The 18,162-nt window shown below is 33.7% G+C and overlaps 1 protein-coding gene across 4 annotated transcripts in view; it reads left to right on the top strand.

The window, feature by feature from the left end:
- LOC134533155 (centrosomal protein of 152 kDa-like) overlaps window positions 1-18,162 on the top strand; it is a 45,265-nt gene that overhangs the window by 22,540 nt on the left and 4,563 nt on the right. For all 4 annotated transcript variants that reach the window (XM_063370509.1, XM_063370510.1, XM_063370512.1 and 1 more), the window contains exons 7-13: window positions 1,188-1,276; window positions 7,630-7,827; window positions 10,250-10,489; window positions 12,348-12,555; window positions 15,462-15,583; window positions 16,070-16,422; window positions 17,413-17,813. In XM_063370509.1, coding sequence (XP_063226579.1) covers window positions 1,188-1,276; window positions 7,630-7,827; window positions 10,250-10,489; window positions 12,348-12,555; window positions 15,462-15,583; window positions 16,070-16,422; window positions 17,413-17,813 — 1,611 coding nt within the window. The remainder of the gene's footprint in view (window positions 1-1,187; window positions 1,277-7,629; window positions 7,828-10,249; window positions 10,490-12,347; window positions 12,556-15,461; window positions 15,584-16,069; window positions 16,423-17,412; window positions 17,814-18,162) is intronic.

The raw sequence follows: 18,162 nt of genomic DNA, 5'->3' as shown, positions 1-18,162 counted from the left end.
CACTCTCCTGCTAAAGTAAAATACTAGAGTGTGCAGCCTGTTTTGTTTTCTCCGTATTAGCCAGCTATACATCTTTTATCTGTGTGATGAGAATCTGCGGCAAAGATGGTGGATGTGTTGTATTTGTTTAGTAACTGAAGTGTTGATAGGTCTTAAGTGAGACCTAAAATTCAAAAAAATTAAACTATACTTTTGCATGTGTCCTAAAAATAGAGCAAAGTACAAATATAAGCTTAGTCAGATCATAAAGTCAGTGTTGTTTCGAAGTTTAAAACAATAAATTATGTACAAAATTTTTTCAAACAGTCAAAAAAAATATGTAGCAGTAATGCTCCCTTTGATTAAGCATACATAATTTTTTTTTTAATTAGCTAAAATAACATTTATGTTGGAAATTAGCAAAAAAAAATTCAAAGCAGAGTTGGAAAATAAACCAGGTTTTTAAAAAAAAAAACCTGATTGTTTTTGTTTGAATCAGCATTTTCTATTACATTAGTTCTCAGCATGTTCAAATGAAAGTCACACAACAGCCTGCTTTCTGCCACTAACGTTGAACCAGAAAGTTATAACGTCAAAGAACTGATGTCCAGCAAATCTGCACATCTGACTGGGACTTAACCACAGAAAGGGTATTTCCCCACAGGAGGAGGATGTAGAATGGGTGTTCCCCAAAGAATGGGGATTTACAGTACAGTCAGGGATTTCCCAAAAAAGAATTTTTTTTTTAGATTACAAATTTATTTATTGCCTCTTATTTTTACACTCTTGACAATAATTTACTAATTAATTGAATTTTAGAGTAGTATTTAGCTAGGTATAATTTACAACTTATTCATATAATTTAAATAAGATCTTGATTAGTATATAATTATTTGTTCCCATAAATTACAAGTAATAATATTAATGAGCAAACTATTTTTATTAGAGTGGAATTATGCGTTTCATTAAAATTTATTAAGTTATTCTATTTAAAAATACATTTTTAAAAAAAAAATGTGAATTAAACCATTGTTTAAACCATTGTGGTTATATCAGCCAACCCTGATATAAAGTGTAAATTAGCAAATCAGCAAAATGCTAATTTTTTCAGCCACTATAAGATATGAATATATGATACACCTGTTTTAATATGAATGCTTTTACATTAAATTTGGTCTTGATGACTGTTTATCTTTTGAACATTTCAGTTACCAGCCAAAAAAAAATTGAAGAACTAGAAAAGGATGTGGATAGACTGAAACTCAATGTGAGAAGTCTAGAAGAATTAAATACACAGGTAAGAGTGTCTTCTGTTTGCCTCAAAAGCAATGGCGTAGCGACAGTGGAGCAAGTGGAGCAGTCGCTCCAGGGCGGAAGACTGGGGGCGAAAGTTTTTGGAGAAAATAATTATTACAAATATCACTGAAAATAAAATTAAAGTTGGCTCCTCTTCAATCAGGTTTCTCTTTTAGAAACTAAATATAATAAATTAAATAATTGTGATAAAGTATAATATTTGTAGCTGAATCCCCACCGAAAAGGTTTGTAAGGTCTGGATGTAAACTGAGCCACGTCGCAGTGCTGCCGTCTGGCGGCTTATCGGCGCATGCGCACTAGACTTTTGCTACTGCGCATCTCATCTGTTGGGTTTTCACTTGTTCAACGAACTACACGTTAGTGCTCAGTCTAGTGTAGTGAATGGCTAGTGAGTCTTCAGTGTCGCGCAATTTTGTGAGCTTTGCGGTTGCTTTGCTGTTCTTTTATTTGGTCTAATATATACAGTACGTGCAATTTAGTTTTAAACCGCGGTTACACTGGTAAGTTACCTATATATTGTGATGGTGGATAATATTTCGTTATATTTCCATGTTACAATGTCAAAGAAGTGTAGTGGTGCAGAATGCCGCAAACGAAGGAAAGAGAAAAAAAGTGCAGAACTAATTGAACTGAAAAAAAAAAACAAGAAAATTATCGTGTTATTTTTTGAAAACAAGTGAGGCGTTAAATAGACAACAGTTTTCTGGAGATAATTAAAGAGCAGCACAGACTGAGACATAGGCTACTTCACACGTTCCCCCTGTTCCCAGCACCAGCTCAGAGTGCAAGTCTGTGGTTGTTCAACGGCCCAGTGGCTCAGTTGAGATTGCAAATGAAAAGGTAGAGTGTGAACATTATTGGTGAAAAACAGGATGTCAAAGAGATTATTTCATGTAATAAAGGAAACTTTGAAGAAACTCTCACATCTCAACAAAAGAGGTTAATAATAGAGTTAGGTCCTCACCAGCCGAAAGGTCCATTCCCTAAAGACCAAGACGGTAGAAATAAAAATAGGGGGTTTGATGAGAAATGGTATTTTCAGAAAAATAAAAACAACCAATTAAAAGTAAAACGTAGCTGGTTATGCTATTCAAATGTCCTAAATGTTTGCTACTGTCAACCTTGCTGGCTTTTTGATGTCTTGTAGTGAAGTAGGGTTTACCAAAGGTACGTCTGATTGGGCACATTTTGGACGAAACATAACAAACCATGAACAATCACACAGTCACGCAATTTCAAGTGAAATATACTTTCGCTGGCAAATGGGTCTGACTTAACTGTGAAAATCTAGAAGAGAATAAAAAAGCTACTGATTTTTGGAGGAAAATGCTAAAACGTGTTGTAGACGTAATTTTAACTTTAGCTACTAATGACTTGCCACTGAGAGAGCATAGGCATAGGGTGTCAGTTGACGATACTGTATCCAACGGAAATTTCCTTGAAATAATTCACTTGTTGGCTAGATATGACCAAGTCCTAGCAGACTTAATAAAACAACCCAAACAAAGTGCTCAAATTCAAAATGAATTGATGAGTCTCATTGCCAACAAAATAAGAAAACAAATTAAGGACAAAATTCAGGAAAGCCCCTTTGTAACTTTAATTTTTGACACAACTCAAGACATTGCAAAAATGGACCAGTTAACATAGTGTTTCGCAATGTGACAATCAAAACTGACGATGAAGAAAAGCCAGTAAAGTTGGTAATAGAAGAAGCTTTTTGTGGATTTACTGAGGTAGAAAGCCAAAATTCAGAATATTTGGAAAAAACTGTACTAAGTGTAATTGAAGAATTCTCGGATGTTTCTAAAGTTCGAGATCAAGGATACGACGGAGCCGCAAATATGAGCTGTGTTTATTCAGGCCTTCAAGCAAGAATCAAAGAAAAAAATCAGTTAGCAAAATACGTGCACTGTTGTGCTCATGCACTTAACCTGGTAATTAATGATTGTGTAACAAGTATTCCTGAAATCAGAAACTTTTTTGACAATGTTCAAAATATCTATGTATTTTTTAAAGCCATATCAAGATGGACATTGTTGAGAAAATCAGCGATGTTAGAAAAAAAATTGAAAAAGGTGTGCCCAACTAGATGGTCTTAGAGAAATCAGCCATCGAAGCTCTTCATAGTGGTTATTTTGATATTATGAAAATACTAACTCTATTGAGCTTGGATGGTAAAGACCAAGAAGAAATGGACCAAGCGAGGTCACTTTTAAAATATTTTGAACAATTTCCTACAGTAATTTTGATTTTGATAAAAAGTGTTGTACTAGAATCAATTGACATCATCTCCAAAAAACTACAAAGAGTTGAAGACGATATAGAATATGCAAGCAAGATTCTATCAAATCTCAAAACAAAAATCAGTAAACTCATAAAGGGTGGCAAACCGTAAAAAATGATGCAACTGAACTTTGCTTAAAATGGAATGTTCCACCCCACTTTCCCGTCTCAAGAATAAGAAGGAAGAAAAGAATGTTTGATGAAGTGCAGGTTGATGACCCAATTATAGATGAAGAGAAGTTGTGCTTGTATTTAATATTAAATATATCAGCATAATACACACGTGTATGCTGGCAGTTCACACATCTAAACACAGCTGTATAACAGTCCGTACATAACCGTAGCTAAAAGAAACGTAGGAAGTTGAGGCTAGGGATTCGTGATAGACTGGGTAATTTCGCAAAGTGCCGACTGCCTTCTGCTGGCGACAGGCAACCTGACGCTCTATCCATTCTGGAGCAGGGACCGATGCAGCAACTCACGATTACAGTACATTCTTAGTTTTTAGTTTTAAGTTACACGCGCTGGCTGGCAGCCTGGGGGAAACTACAAAGTCGCCCCCACATAACCAGTACTGCCCAAAACCAAATGCGGACAGCAATGTCCAAGCTCGCGCCCATTGTTTAGTAGCTTGTTTCTACTCTGTCCAACTCTTCTTCCGGAACCATCCATCTTTTTCCTGTAACCAACCTGCTTGATATTAATGCATGAAATTTTTGCATCCCGCATGTCTGAGCCCAGGGTTTCCCCTGTGCCTATGCAGGTTTTACCTGGGCCCAACTTATCTAGTTTTTAGTCCAGTATAGTCAGTGAGGGGAGTTAGTCATGGTGCCAATTGCTGCCATGGCTGGCCAATCCCCCTCCTAGCACATGATGCATGTTACCTCTCCCGCATGGCTTAACACTTACATGATTAGAGCATATAGGCTTCGACCTGAGACACACTTAGTGTCTCCCCCTAACCCAGACCCCTCCCAAATACACTTAATTTTATTACATACTTAGGTTAGGAAAAAAAAAATTGAAGCGTTTTCAAGTTGAAGTATTCACCCGAAGCTTGGACATAATAAGTACCCAGGTTACAGAGCGTTTTATCGCGATCAGTGAAATCTGTTCAACTTTTAAGTGTTTAAGGCCCTCGTTTTTAAAGGACTCAAATGATAAACAAATATTAGAATCAAGTTTTAGTACAAAACTACCCAGATGATCTCTCTTACAACCTGGGCCCTCAGGCTGTTAGATTTAAAACTTGTTATTTATGTCACATTGAAGAAATGAAAAGTGTTAGGGACTTAGCGGATACTATAATAGTGCTTGCACAAGTTAGTTCCAGCTTTCCTGATCTGGTCAATGCGTGCTTAATTTTTTTGACAATACCTGTTACAACTGCAAGTGCCGAGAGGTCATTTTCAAAACTGAAAATCATCAAGAACTATCTAAGAAGCACAATGTTGCAAAGGCGGTTAAGCTCCTTATCAACAATCTCTATTGAACGTGCTAGAGCCAGAACCATTGACTTAGATGACGCCATAACACAGTTTGCAAGTGCCAAGTCACGAAAGAATGTCAAATCTGTCCATGATCATTCAATCTCAATAATTTGAATAGTATTTCCTTTAAAAGAAGTTAATAAAGATAATTAAGCATTAAGTTCAGTTATGAAAGTGCCAAGCTTCAGAATTCTTGCCGGATACTATATAATACCTTGTATACTATTTACTAATGATGAACAATATAAACACAATATAGTGACTACAATATTGTAAAAAAAATGGATGGGGCTATGGGAGTGAATGTTCCTTGCCCTAGAGTGATGTTGTTCGTTGCTCGAGGGGGGGGAGGGGGGGGGGGGCTTCATACCTTGCTACGCCACTGCTCAAAAGCTTTTATGGTGTCTTATGGGTATTGCATACATTGTGGGTAGTAACTAACTTGCATTGCAGTGTCTATCTCATAGAGAGTTATGTATTATTACTTTGTTTGGAAGAAATCATCTTAATTATTAACATGATGGCAGAATTTGTTACTCCCTCATATATGATAGCTATTTCTGTGACAATTACTGTATTTACCCTAAAATACTGCGATGTGAGTATAAGGCAACCCCAGACTTTTTGATTGCGAGTTTATGAAACATACGTTATAGGGTAAAAAAAATCACAATTTAAACACATAAATATAAAAAAAAAATTTAATTAGTACATTTATACCATATTTTCTAACAGCTTTTCTGGGGCCTCTTTCTGTCGGTAGAGTGATTTGCACAGCCTTTTTTGAAACGGCAAACTGCATTTTTAAAAAAAAAAAGCAGCAATTGTAAGGAAAAGAGTTTTATGGTTTTAGTTCATAAGCCATTCGTCAGAGAGCAAAGGATACAGTACTATATGGTGATTTGGTGATTGCCAGGAAGTGGAAAAGAGGAGGAGGGGGAGAGGCTACCTTGGCCAGCAGCATTCCAAGTGTTATCTTGTCTCATGTCAGGCCTGCTGACCCCCCCCCCCCCCCCCCTCCTTTCCAACCCACCTTCACAAAAGGTTCAGAAAGCCATAAACAAGAGCGGACTAAAAAGTGGCATAAGTGACGCAGTTCACTAGTTCACAGGCAGATAGTTTAGTTATTCAACTAATAATCAACAGAATAAACATCTAAAATTAAATCCCTAGAAAAAAACCTGATAAAAATAAGAAAGTCACGTGAACAAAGACTAGCAATCGAAAAACATAAAGAAGTCAAAGTTATCTGATGAAATAAATGACCCATATAACGAATATTGTGACAAAGCGAAAGTTCAGGATGAAATAATTACTAGTGGTCTAAAGTGGCTTAAGTGACACAGTTATGATACAGAGTATGTAGTTTTTCAACTCGGCTGTTTCATTGCTGTAAATTCACTCCAGTGGCAGAATACAAGTTTGTGATTATAATGCTCTTATTTTTAGGTTTAGCAGTTTTCGGTAAAAACTGTCACATTATATTAAGGTAAATGCGGTAATTTTATATGTATACATTTTGAACCTATGCTTTTAGTAAATATGGAGATAAGCTGTAAATAGAATAATTCTATGTGCAAGAACTTATCTTAATGTGTCATTACGTGAATTGTGTAAAAGTTACTATATTATCTGCTTTTTTATCGGTAGCTGTTCCTTTTAAATGTTTTAACTAAAAACCAAATTTTTTATGTCATTATATTCACTTGAAAATATTTTTTTCCCACTTCACAAACATAATTTTTTGCATAGTAACATATTTTTACAATTTTTTTCAACAGCAAGAATAAATAATTTCTTTTTGTTTAGTTTTTTTCAAACACAAAAAATTATCTGCTTCTCAGCAAAGAAGAAATTTGTTTAACTTGAAAATTTAATTTAATTTAATTTAAGTGTTACTATCTGGCTTCAAGTAGAATAAAAAAATGTTGTTTTAACTTAAAATATGTAAATGATAAACAAATCTGTTCACTTGAAGACAAAAGAAAAAAAAAATTAACTGTAATGTGTCTCCATTGTTACAGTAGTGTTGTTACTATGTTATTTATACTTGAAACTTGAAATCAAAGTCGCGGTAATTGTTGTTTTGTAAAATCGTTTTTTGCACAGACGGGTGGTGCGTTGGTAAGACACTAGACTTGCATTCCAAAGAACCAGGGCTCCAATCATGGTTCCGACAGCTGGTTTTAGTTTTTGTGGTTTATGGAAATGCTGGATTGGTACCTAACTATTGGAGACTATGGCAGTTTGCTTTATCAGTATTTCAGAATTTTGTTTTGTTTATTTCAAAATTCTTGACCTTGCATTGTGCAGATAGAAAGAACTCTTTAAGTTTTATTTATTTCCTGAATTTTCTTGTGAAAATTTAAACTCAAATCAGTACAGTTTAGAATAAAAGTTTCTGACTTAGTTTTCAAACTGTTAAGAAGGCCCAATTTTTCGTAAGCGTGTTGTTCAAACTTGTTCGATTATGTTTTAGACTTTACTGATCGACTTTGTTTCTGGTTTAAAATCTTTATAAGTGTGTACTAGTTTTTTTTTTTTTTTTTTTTCAAAGCTGAAACAGGAGCTGGAATCATCGCAAGCATCTAACAACGACTTGCATCAAAAACTGATGTTGCTTGAACGTAGCAATTTAAGCAACTCAAATAAACACTATGACTCATTTGTGAAAAACTGTCAGAAGAAGCATGAACAGGAATTGCAGATGTGGAGAACAAAATTTGATGGGCTGAATGCAAAATTGGAAGACAAGGTAATGCTAGGAATAGATAAAGCGGCAACAGATCTATTGTGCAAAGTGCCAAATATGCTGACTTGTAAGTAAATCTGAGTTACATTAATTTATTGTTATGGATATGATTATATGTATGGCGTTAAAACCGAAATAACAGTGCACAGCACAAAAAAACAACAAGCAAATCCTAAATGCAAGTTAATACACCATTTAGCCCATTTAGCACTCAAATGTAGCTAAAAACATGAATTTAAGTTATTTAGAATGAATTTTGTACCAAAATGTATGAACTAAATAGATCAGAAAAATTTGGTTTTACCTTGTTTGATTTTGCATCTGTTGTTAGAAACACTTTTTTTATTTATGATGTTAGCACATTTTTCAAACACAAAATATTTGCAGTGTTTTTCCATTTTTCTGAGTATTTTTCTTTTATAAATTCTTATTACTAATGATTTTATTGTATAAGTGCATCAGGTGCCAATCAAAATAAGATTGTTTTGGTGTATTAAGATACATTTTAGTTTCATATTTTTTTGAATACATAATACACAATTTTTATGAATAAAGACAAAGTATAAAAATAAAAGCAATAAATCCAGAATTTCCAGTTTTAAAAACTAAATTGACCTAAAAACAAAACCATTTGATCTTGTCCCAATATGTTTAACTTCTTTTACGTGTGTAACTATAAAAAAGAAAACCTTGCAATTTGTTGTGATAATCGTGTGTTCTTAATGCTCATGATTGAGAACAAAATCCCACCCCTACACTGTGGTGGTGGAAGCAACAGCATGCCGGTTTGTCATGACAGCGTTAATCCGCAGTATGGTGATGAATGGATAACACAACACCCAGTGAAAATTCCTTCTCTGGCCGGGAATCGAACCCAGGACCCTTGTCTCACCACCCATAAGTGTTTCTTAACAACGGAGACATGGTCGGACACAATCTGCTGTACAACAGCTATAATGGAAAATTTACTTATTTCATTGTAGACACAAGGATGTACAATACTGTGTTTACAGTTCAATGGTTTGTCCTTCGTGATTTTATATTCTGTTTTTCGCCTATGTTACGTAATGATTTATGGCTGCCAGGTTATTCTGTTGTTTCCTACATCAGTGATGATGTTATGTGTATTGTCTGTTGTTTGTCATTTTGACTAACATTTAGCAATGGAAAGCAGCAATTTAAATGACTGAAATTTTTAATATAATTTATAAACCATGAACATTTTTTTTTATGCTTGGCTATTTTGTCTTCGTAAATAATGCTAATATTCTTAATTTGGTTTACTTTATATATCATCAGATTTACTTTTGTTCCAAATCTATGTGCATAAAGCAGTCTTGGTAATGCATCCGTAGGAAATTTGGAGCCACTATTTCCCCTTGTGTGGCTTCCGGGCAGTATTATAGACTCATAGTGTCTGATTTTTTTGTTTCTTTTGAAAAAATGCTTTAGTTAGCCCTTAAAAACCAGGGAGGCTTATTGAAGTTGAGTGTTAACATCAGACTTTTAAGTGCTTGTTTAGACATTCTGCAACATAACTCTCGAAATGAGTTTCAGTAAGTTCAAAAGTTTTGTGTTCTTCATTCAATTGTCGTCATCAGTAAATATGTTTCATTGAACGTATCAGAGTTTTGAATTAGCTATGCAAGGAATTAAAGTTTTGTTGGCACTTGATAAGTACACTTCATTTTATTTCCTCCATCCTTTAAATGTTTGTTTGTCACCACAGTATACAAAACTTCAAAGCACAATTTTTTTTCTCTCTTTTCCATAGAAATGTTATGGTAACCTGAGAAAATCATTATATACCATGTTTTATGGTGAAGAATATGGTGTTTTGCAGTGATTAAAATTATTTTTTGCCATTTTTTCATAATATTTCAAATTTTTTACTAATTATTATGTAAATAACAAGAATTACGTTAACAAAAAACCAAACAGATTTCTAGAATACTCTGATTGGTTGTTTAGAATAGTAATGCTCTTTTTGATTTCCTTTTCTAAATTGTTATGAAGTTCATATTTATTAATAGATACTTATTTCATTTATAAAAAAATTACATAAGCAGTACTTGAAATATTTTTATCATGAACTTGGTTACATGGAAGTCTTGTTTTTGCCATCACAGCATGTTTTTTTCTATATATATTTTCAATATAATTTTCATAATTGATTTCATGATTAATAATGTTTTTAATTTTATGTCACTGATGTTGCACATTAAATGTATCTTTGTTGTTCAGAGAAATGTTCATGTGCATATAATCAATATATTTTCAAACAAAATAGTTTTGAAAACTTTGTTTGGTATTCTTTAAATAATTGCTAAAATATTAATTTTCGTATAAGTGGCACTGTTTTGTTTTTGAGTGGTTTTTGGATGGTGTCAATAATTGTGGTTGCATTCTGCGTGTTTGTTGCTAGGAAGCGGTGTGCGACAGGCTGGAGCAGCGTCTCGCTGAGCAGACCAGGGCCAACGAGGCACTCATGCTGGAAAAGTCTGAAACAATCAACCAATTGGGGAGAAGCCTGGAGGAGAGCCAGCGTCGGTACCAGCAGCTTGTTGGGGACACTGTCGGCCAAGACACTTTGAGCCTGACTGTGCAGTTGTCTGTCGTCACTCGAGAGAAGGAACAGCTGCACGACAGAGTAAAACAGTTGGAGGTGATGCACTTTGCGTACTTGGTCTTTGCTTGAGATGTAGGCTCAGAAAAAATGTAATGTCTCGCGTTAGAACTTTATTTTTGGCATCTTTAGATTTTAATTTAGATTTTTTTGAAGTAGAGAAAACTTCAAAACGTTCTTATTACTTTGAGGAGAAGTTGATTTATAATTTAGACTATCAACACCTTTGTTTCTGTTACAATGTTAAATGTTGTTCATACGTATCTATGGCAAAATGATTTCTTTTGTGAAAAAGTAAAGGTGCTGAATGTTCTTTGTCATGAATGATGTTACGTGGTAGTGTTTCCTTATTGTCATTACACTGTATATTTGGTTTTTGGTGAACTAAATAGTATCAATGTTAAAAGTGTGTTTATAAATAACTCAAATTATTTAGGCAATTTATGAAGTGGAACTAAATGGGCGCAATGGGAGTAAAATTTCAAGGCCAAACGTTTTTGTGAACCATTGTTCTGAAACTTTTCTGACACGAAAAGGATGGAGAATAGGTTGCAACGGTGCAGAGAACTTGTCAGGTTGCAATGTCTTGAGCGGGCTCTGCGTGGCGGCGTGCGGCTCAGGTTAAACCCCGCCATGCTGCAGGGATAGGCGGGTCGCGGCGGTAGGAACCCGCCTGCGCCTGACGCCACGCTGACTTTAAGGAGTATTTGTGCAGAAGGCGATACAATGGGGTTTGATCTTATTGTTGTGCACCGTGCCACGGGCCATATTCACATGAAAATTTTTTTTTAAGCTTATATCATACATTTGGAATATAGATTTTAATAGTAAAAAAAATTTATTTTGATAGTGCTTAATTTTTAGGGTTTAGGGTGCTGAATGGTTTGTACATTCAGTCTGAATGATGTTTTTAGGTGCATGTAACTATTGGTTATGTGTTTATTAGGGATGGGCCAATCCAATCCTCAAAAATTAATATTCAAAGGATTCGGTAACTGAGGGCAAAGATTGGAAGAAAAATATTTGAGGAAATTAAAGAAATTGAAAATTAACACTGATAACCTCTGAAGTTTACTAGTCATTTTTTTCCTTCATACCTAGCCTGTTACCATCCCCGAAATATGTAAATAAAATTACAAATTGTATTGGTTCTAAAAATTTAGTTGATAGGGTTGAATGTTTTAACAACATATTCTTGTACGTCATTTTATTTTAGATCCTGGAGACCTACATTCGGATTAGAGTTGTTTATTTGACGTTTTCTTTGGGATTCAAATTCAGTACTCGGATTTGAGAAAATTGATATTTGACCCATCACTAGTGTTTATTTAATTACATGGGATAGCTAATTTAAACGTGTTAAAAATTATTTTTATTCTTTTTTCTACTTCGACGAATGAGTACCGTAACTTCACTGTATTAACCTGGTTGCTCAATGCAATCTGCCAGAGTCTGTCGATGTTTGAACTTCAAAACCCATGGCGTTTGACAACACATGCACTCTATCACTTTTGCAAAGAACTCAAATCTTGCTGTCCTGGAAATTATATGTGAATTTTCTCTGAAAGGGACAATGGTTTTGTCATTGAATCAATATTTCCTGTTTAGCTGTCCAGTTAGGTTTTTAATAATTATGTACAAGTTTTAAAAAGTAAATTACTACTGTTAAATGAGATGGAAATAAACAATGACCACAATTTAAGAAGTAAGTTATTACTGTAAAAATAGCAAATCAAATTAAATTCCTGAGAGAAGAGAGAAAATAACTTTAGCAATTTCCTATATTAATTACAATACAATTGTAATAGCAGTGTTAAAACTAATATTTAGTGTAATATTTACTGTGTTATATTTCATACAGTTCAAAAAGATAATAGGTAGTTTTTACCTCCTTTAGAAAGAAGTTGAAAGCCTGAAATTTGATCTTCAGCAATATGAAAATGGTACACGTCTGGGCATTTTTAATAACGAAGATTCTCTATTCAGTGATTCTATGATTCAACTTGGAATTGCAAAATCTAATAACAATAGTACCAAATTATCTAAGAGTGAAGAATCCAATATTTGTACAGCGCTGAGAGATGAACTCTGCCGGAGCTTGATAGGTATGTTAAGTTTTAACATTACTTAATATTTATTTAATCTCTATAAGTGCAGTTTTTTATTATTATTATTATTATATTTTATTTTTTAACCATCAGTGGTTGCTATACAGGCAATCTCATCACACCATTTTTTTTTAATTGTATGTTTCTTAATTTATGCATTCTGCTCTCTAACTGAGCGAGAGAGACTGGGTAGTGGTCAGGGTCATGGCACCAGGAGGCTGTGCAATTACCAATAGCATGCTTATAATTACTTGAAGAAACAAAGTACCATAGTAGAACCGTCCAGCTCCTAATACTAATTTACAATTAATTATTATTCATTAATAACATTTTCATGTTTACGCATTTATTACTCAAGTTCAAATGTAAATTGCCCGCATGGGGGTGCATTCTGAAAGGGGTTGCGCATGGTGTGGCTCAGACCTTATGGCATAACCTGGGAACATAATCACTTGAAAAGGGAGGGAGGGGGGGGGGGGGTTGAAACAAATACTATAAAAAAACACAATCAATTTAATTAAGTATTTTAATATTAGGTGTGTGTGGCACAGATTCTAAGTGTGCCTGTGCTTCTTGCGAGGCGAACTAGCACATGTACACATTGGCGGGAAGTTTGAATTATGTTGCGGCTGTAGAGGGTGTTGGTGGGGGGAGAAGGGGTCTGAAGCGGGGCGAGGTACATCGGGCTTGAGGGAGGGCATAGCCCTGGTTGACGTCAGTTTAAACAGTACTAAACAAGCCCATTATAATTTTATTGTTAAGCCCCTGTTATACCTGTATGGGATTCTCTCGTCATACGACCAATGACACTTGGGTTTTTCCACCGTTACTCTAATAAACCATATCATTTAATTTATGTAAAACTTTGCATAAGATTTGTTTTGTATGTTCTGTTCGTATTTAGGATTTTTTTTATTGAGGAGACTATATTACTGTAAGTTAGAATTGTCAAATTTGCAAATATGTACATTCTTGATTAATTACAGCTTTTTTGTCGTCCATTTTGTTTACACTAAATTCACTTAATAAGCTCATATGTTATAATATGCATTTTATAAATAAACAGACTAATAACTAGTTTAAAAACCATTTTTCTTATAACATGTACATACTATATTGAAAAAGGAAACACTGTATGAGGGGGTTCTGCACTGTGTAACTTTTCTTCTAGCAACCACCGATGAGTTATATAATGATTCTGATTTTGTATTTAAATTTGAATCCTGTAATCAAAGTAACTTTTTCTTAGTATACATACAGTATATATTATGTACTAGATTATTTTGTTCGTAAAAAAATACAAAATGATCTTAACCCGAAATGGCATGTAAGGTACTTGGGATGAAAAAACATTAACCAGTGGTGTCAAACAATAACCAGGTGAAGTATTTCTTAAATTCCACCAAAGAAGTCATTTAGTATCTCAAGTTGTTCATGTATACAACAGTCAAGACACAATTGTTTGTGGAATTATTTAAAGTAACTTACCATCAATAAATACAGGTAAAACAGATCATTTTTGCATTGCTGCATTTGAAACCTAATAGCATTATGTAGAAGGGTTTTTTTTTACAAGTCGTTACCTTTTCGTATAGCTGTTCAATTTAAGTATGTATTACTAGTAGGGTATTGAATAAATCACCTGCCAATTAATATTGTGTAACTGATCCCAGCAACTTACGTACTAGTCGGTAACACTAGTGATATAACTTGCCAGCATTCAGTGACTTCCATTGTCACGTACTGAGGTCTTGATGTTCACACCACATTTGCACCTGTTGCAAGCTTCATTCATAACCCCACTCGACCAAGGTACTTCTCTGTCCCTGGGTTCTCCTCTTCTCAGCTGATGTAAGGATTTTAATGTTCTGCATGGCAACTGGTGTCCCACCAACATGAAATCTATAGCAATAAGGTTTTTAAGACTAAATAAACCTGTGTTGTTTTTATTTTCATAAATTATATTAATTCATAATCATAAATGTGTATACTGTGTCCCCTGTATCCTTGAGCTTGAGAGCTTCAGTAGAACTTATCTTGGTACGGAATTACTTGGTGGATTTGCTGTGCCAAATCTCCGCCAACTCACTCGTCTGTAGTTCAGGAATCGACAGAAGCATGCCATTTTCTTACGACAATATTGAACATTATAATTTAGTATACAAAACATTAAATGTTTATTTAACATATTAATCAAAATTTTTAATGCATCATAATTTATTATTAGGTCATGCAAAAATAACTTACGAATCATAAAAATAAATACTAACTAGCAAGACATGTAATAATTTCTAAAACGTAGAGTATTTCAAACTTAATATTGACTGTAATAAACAGTTGTGCAACAAATGCTTTACTGCATATGCATAACATGTAAAAAAAAAACTTATAAAATTACATACATGCCACGCAGTGTAATTCAGCAAGTACAACACTAAAATAATGTAATTTTGAATGTGATGTTATATACCTTAATAAAATCATTTTTAATAACTGAGTCTAGCATAAAATTACACTTGGAACTAATGAAAATAAATCAGCAAGCGTTTGTGTGTTTCAAAAATGTACAGCTGTCAGTAATGTAAAAAAATTCAGTAAACCTAATTTTCTGGATACATTTTAATGTAGATCATAGTTTTTTTTTTGTGGAAATAGCTGTAATATTTATATCCTTGAATAAGGAAATTATTTCAGGAAGAATAGGTTTTTTTTAATTTTAAGTAGGTACTATCTGGAAGTAATTGTTGATAAACTTGTAGGAACATACACTTGATGTAAATTTAACTTGCGTGTTTGATAGCAAAAAATAAAGAAGTAAAATAATTTTTTCTTTGTAACCTTTCTTAACAAGTTCCTTTATAAAAGAGAGAGATTTATTTAGTTCTTTCCATGGTTGCTTTCAGGACAAAAAATCAAACGAGAAGAAATTAGCAGACTGAAGTCTGAGTTGGAAACTAAAGAAAAAGTAATAAAAACACTTAAACAAGCAGAAGAAAAATACTTGTCTGATCTAAAGAAATTTAAGGTATGTGTTTGCAGGTATTCTTTAAAAAAAATTTGTCAAAGTGTTGTTGTTTAAAACAGTTTTGTAGTTGAAGGGATGTGCATTTCCTTAGTCTTTTAACTAGATTTGTACTGGTTTTCTTTTTTCTGGCTAGATTATTCTGTATGTAAGTGTGAATTTCAATGTTTTGTTTCATTTGAATATTCTTTTTATAATGATAATTTTACGTGTATGATTCATGGTATGAATAAAGACAATTTGCAAAAATAAAAATGGTAGCACCGAAATCTCCTGTTTAAAAATTAAATTGTCCTAGAAATAAAACCATTAAAATCTTGTCCCTAGTAATTACACATCAATTTAATTTTGAAAGGATGTTTGCATGGTGGTATGTCCAGTGTTTGTAGTTTTTTGTATTTTTTTTTTGTTGCTCTGTAATTGTCTATGGCTGTTGCATGCTTCCTAACCTTTGTTTATGTGACTTATTTTTTTTTTTTTTTTTCAAAGGAAGATGTCCAAGTGCAAATGACACTGTTAAAGGAGCAAGATCAGCTATCCAAAGAAATAGAAAACTATGAGAAGAAAAACAAAGGATTATCACAGCAGCTTGAGCAGTGTGAAAGTGAACTGTCTCTGGTGAAAAATGAGTTGGATAGCATTAAAAAAGTTCGAAATGTACTTGAACAGGAAAATGCTCAGTTGAAGCAGGATATAGATAAAATTACGACTGAGTTTGAAAACGAGAAAGCTCTGGCCTATGAGCATTGCAGCAAAGAGTTTCTACATTTTCACGAAGAAGCCTTAGCAAAAGTAAAAGAAGAAAAGCATAAAGAAGTAGAGTCGAGGGTGTATGAACTGCGGTAAGTAGCAACCATTAAGTGAACTATGTATATGTGCAATAGATTTTATAGTAATCCAAGAACCGAGAGCTACTTAAAATGTACAAAATATCAATTCTCTGGTGTTCTTTCAAATATATTATAACAAGTATTTATAGTATATTTATAGTAGGTGACAACGTTAATGTCTGAAGTAACATTCTGATCTTTAAGCAGGTTAGATTGAATAAAAATTATCCATAAATAGACACAAAAGAAGCAGATTTTATTGGATGTATGTTTGTACAGAGATATGAATTAGATGAAATACATTATACTGAACTTCAAATTTTCTGTTGAGGCAATATATTCACATAAATGAAGTGTGGCATGTGATTCCATTACATTCCCAAACTTGACTTAGCCTACCTGCAGGGACGAACTGAACAACTTCACTGACTTGAAATAACTGGACAAACTGACCTTCAACTGAGTCCCTACATGATGCCTGACCTACGACTCATTCAACCTAATGGCTCGTACCGCCTTGAAAATTTATGGCGCGACTTTCTCGAACTGTCCAGTACCACCTAACCTAAATCCCTTTCCACTGTCCGAGCTGATGATTGCACCACTGCATGACCAAAAAACGATTGTCGGACTAATTAAAGGTACCCTATTGTGTATCCAATCATAAAATAAAAGTCAGTAACAGCACGTCGTGCCCTAATTCCCGGTAGAGCTATGAGCAAGACAAAGGAATTGATTTTCAAACAGTTGATACCCTCCTGAAATATTAAAATCTGACAGCACTGGAAAATTTAGGACAGTGACAGTATAATCAAATAGTTAATCTCTAATCTCTATACTATAAAACATGTTAATAATGTGGTAATACAAAATTTACTGTTAAAATCATAAACTCAGAGCATTTCCAGCATTTGTTATAACTATAAAACTGCTTGTTTGGGTCCCACATTACTAGTGTTTTTGGTTTTGTCTTATGTAAGGTTTGTTCACATTTTCTTGCAGCACTCAGTTAGACCAAGTTTATAAAGAATCACAAGAGGCAAAATTGTCATACATTCAACTTAGCAGTGAGAAAAGTAGTCTTTTAGAAGAGCTTTGTGAGGCAAGAAAAAATGTTGAAAATTTGACTAGTCAACTGCTTGCTAAGGAAGAAGAGTTGGTTAAAGTGTCTAATGAATTGAAAGTGCAACAAAATCTGTCAGAAAGGTTGTCAAATGAGTTGGAGAACTCTCAAGAAAAGATGGACAGTCTCACGCAAACTTTAGAATCAGAAAAAATTGGTTTAAAAGAGCAAGAGATGAATATTGGAGGAATAATAAAGAATGATGAAAGTTTACAAGAAATTGTTGATGAAAAAGCTAAGCAGTTGTATAGAACCAAGGTAACAGAAGAAATAAATGCAGGTATTACTATTAATTCATATTATCTAATAAACCATTTAACAATCATAAAGTGCCAATTAGCCCCACATATTGCACTTAAATGCAATTTTTTTTTATTGAGAAAGATTTGTATAGGGGCCTAGTTATATAAGCATTGCATTTTTTTTTTAGCAAGTTTTGTTGCTATATGCCTATATGGTATTTTTTAAACATCAGGCAAATGTTGATTGTTAAAATTGTTGTCTGGCTAATTGGTTCATAATGATCATAATCTATCACTTGATCATTCTCTGGCTTTCCACAGCTAGGTAATGCCAACAAAATATATTTTATAGTCTGATTTTTAAAATATCTCTTTATATTAATCTTA

This window comes from Bacillus rossius, chromosome 6, assembly GCF_032445375.1.
Source record: "Bacillus rossius redtenbacheri isolate Brsri chromosome 6, Brsri_v3, whole genome shotgun sequence".
In the NCBI taxonomy this organism is placed as follows: Eukaryota; Metazoa; Arthropoda; class Insecta; order Phasmatodea; family Bacillidae; genus Bacillus; species Bacillus rossius.
Note: the sequence above shows the minus strand (reverse complement) of the source record. Positions and strands in the feature narration are given on the sequence as shown.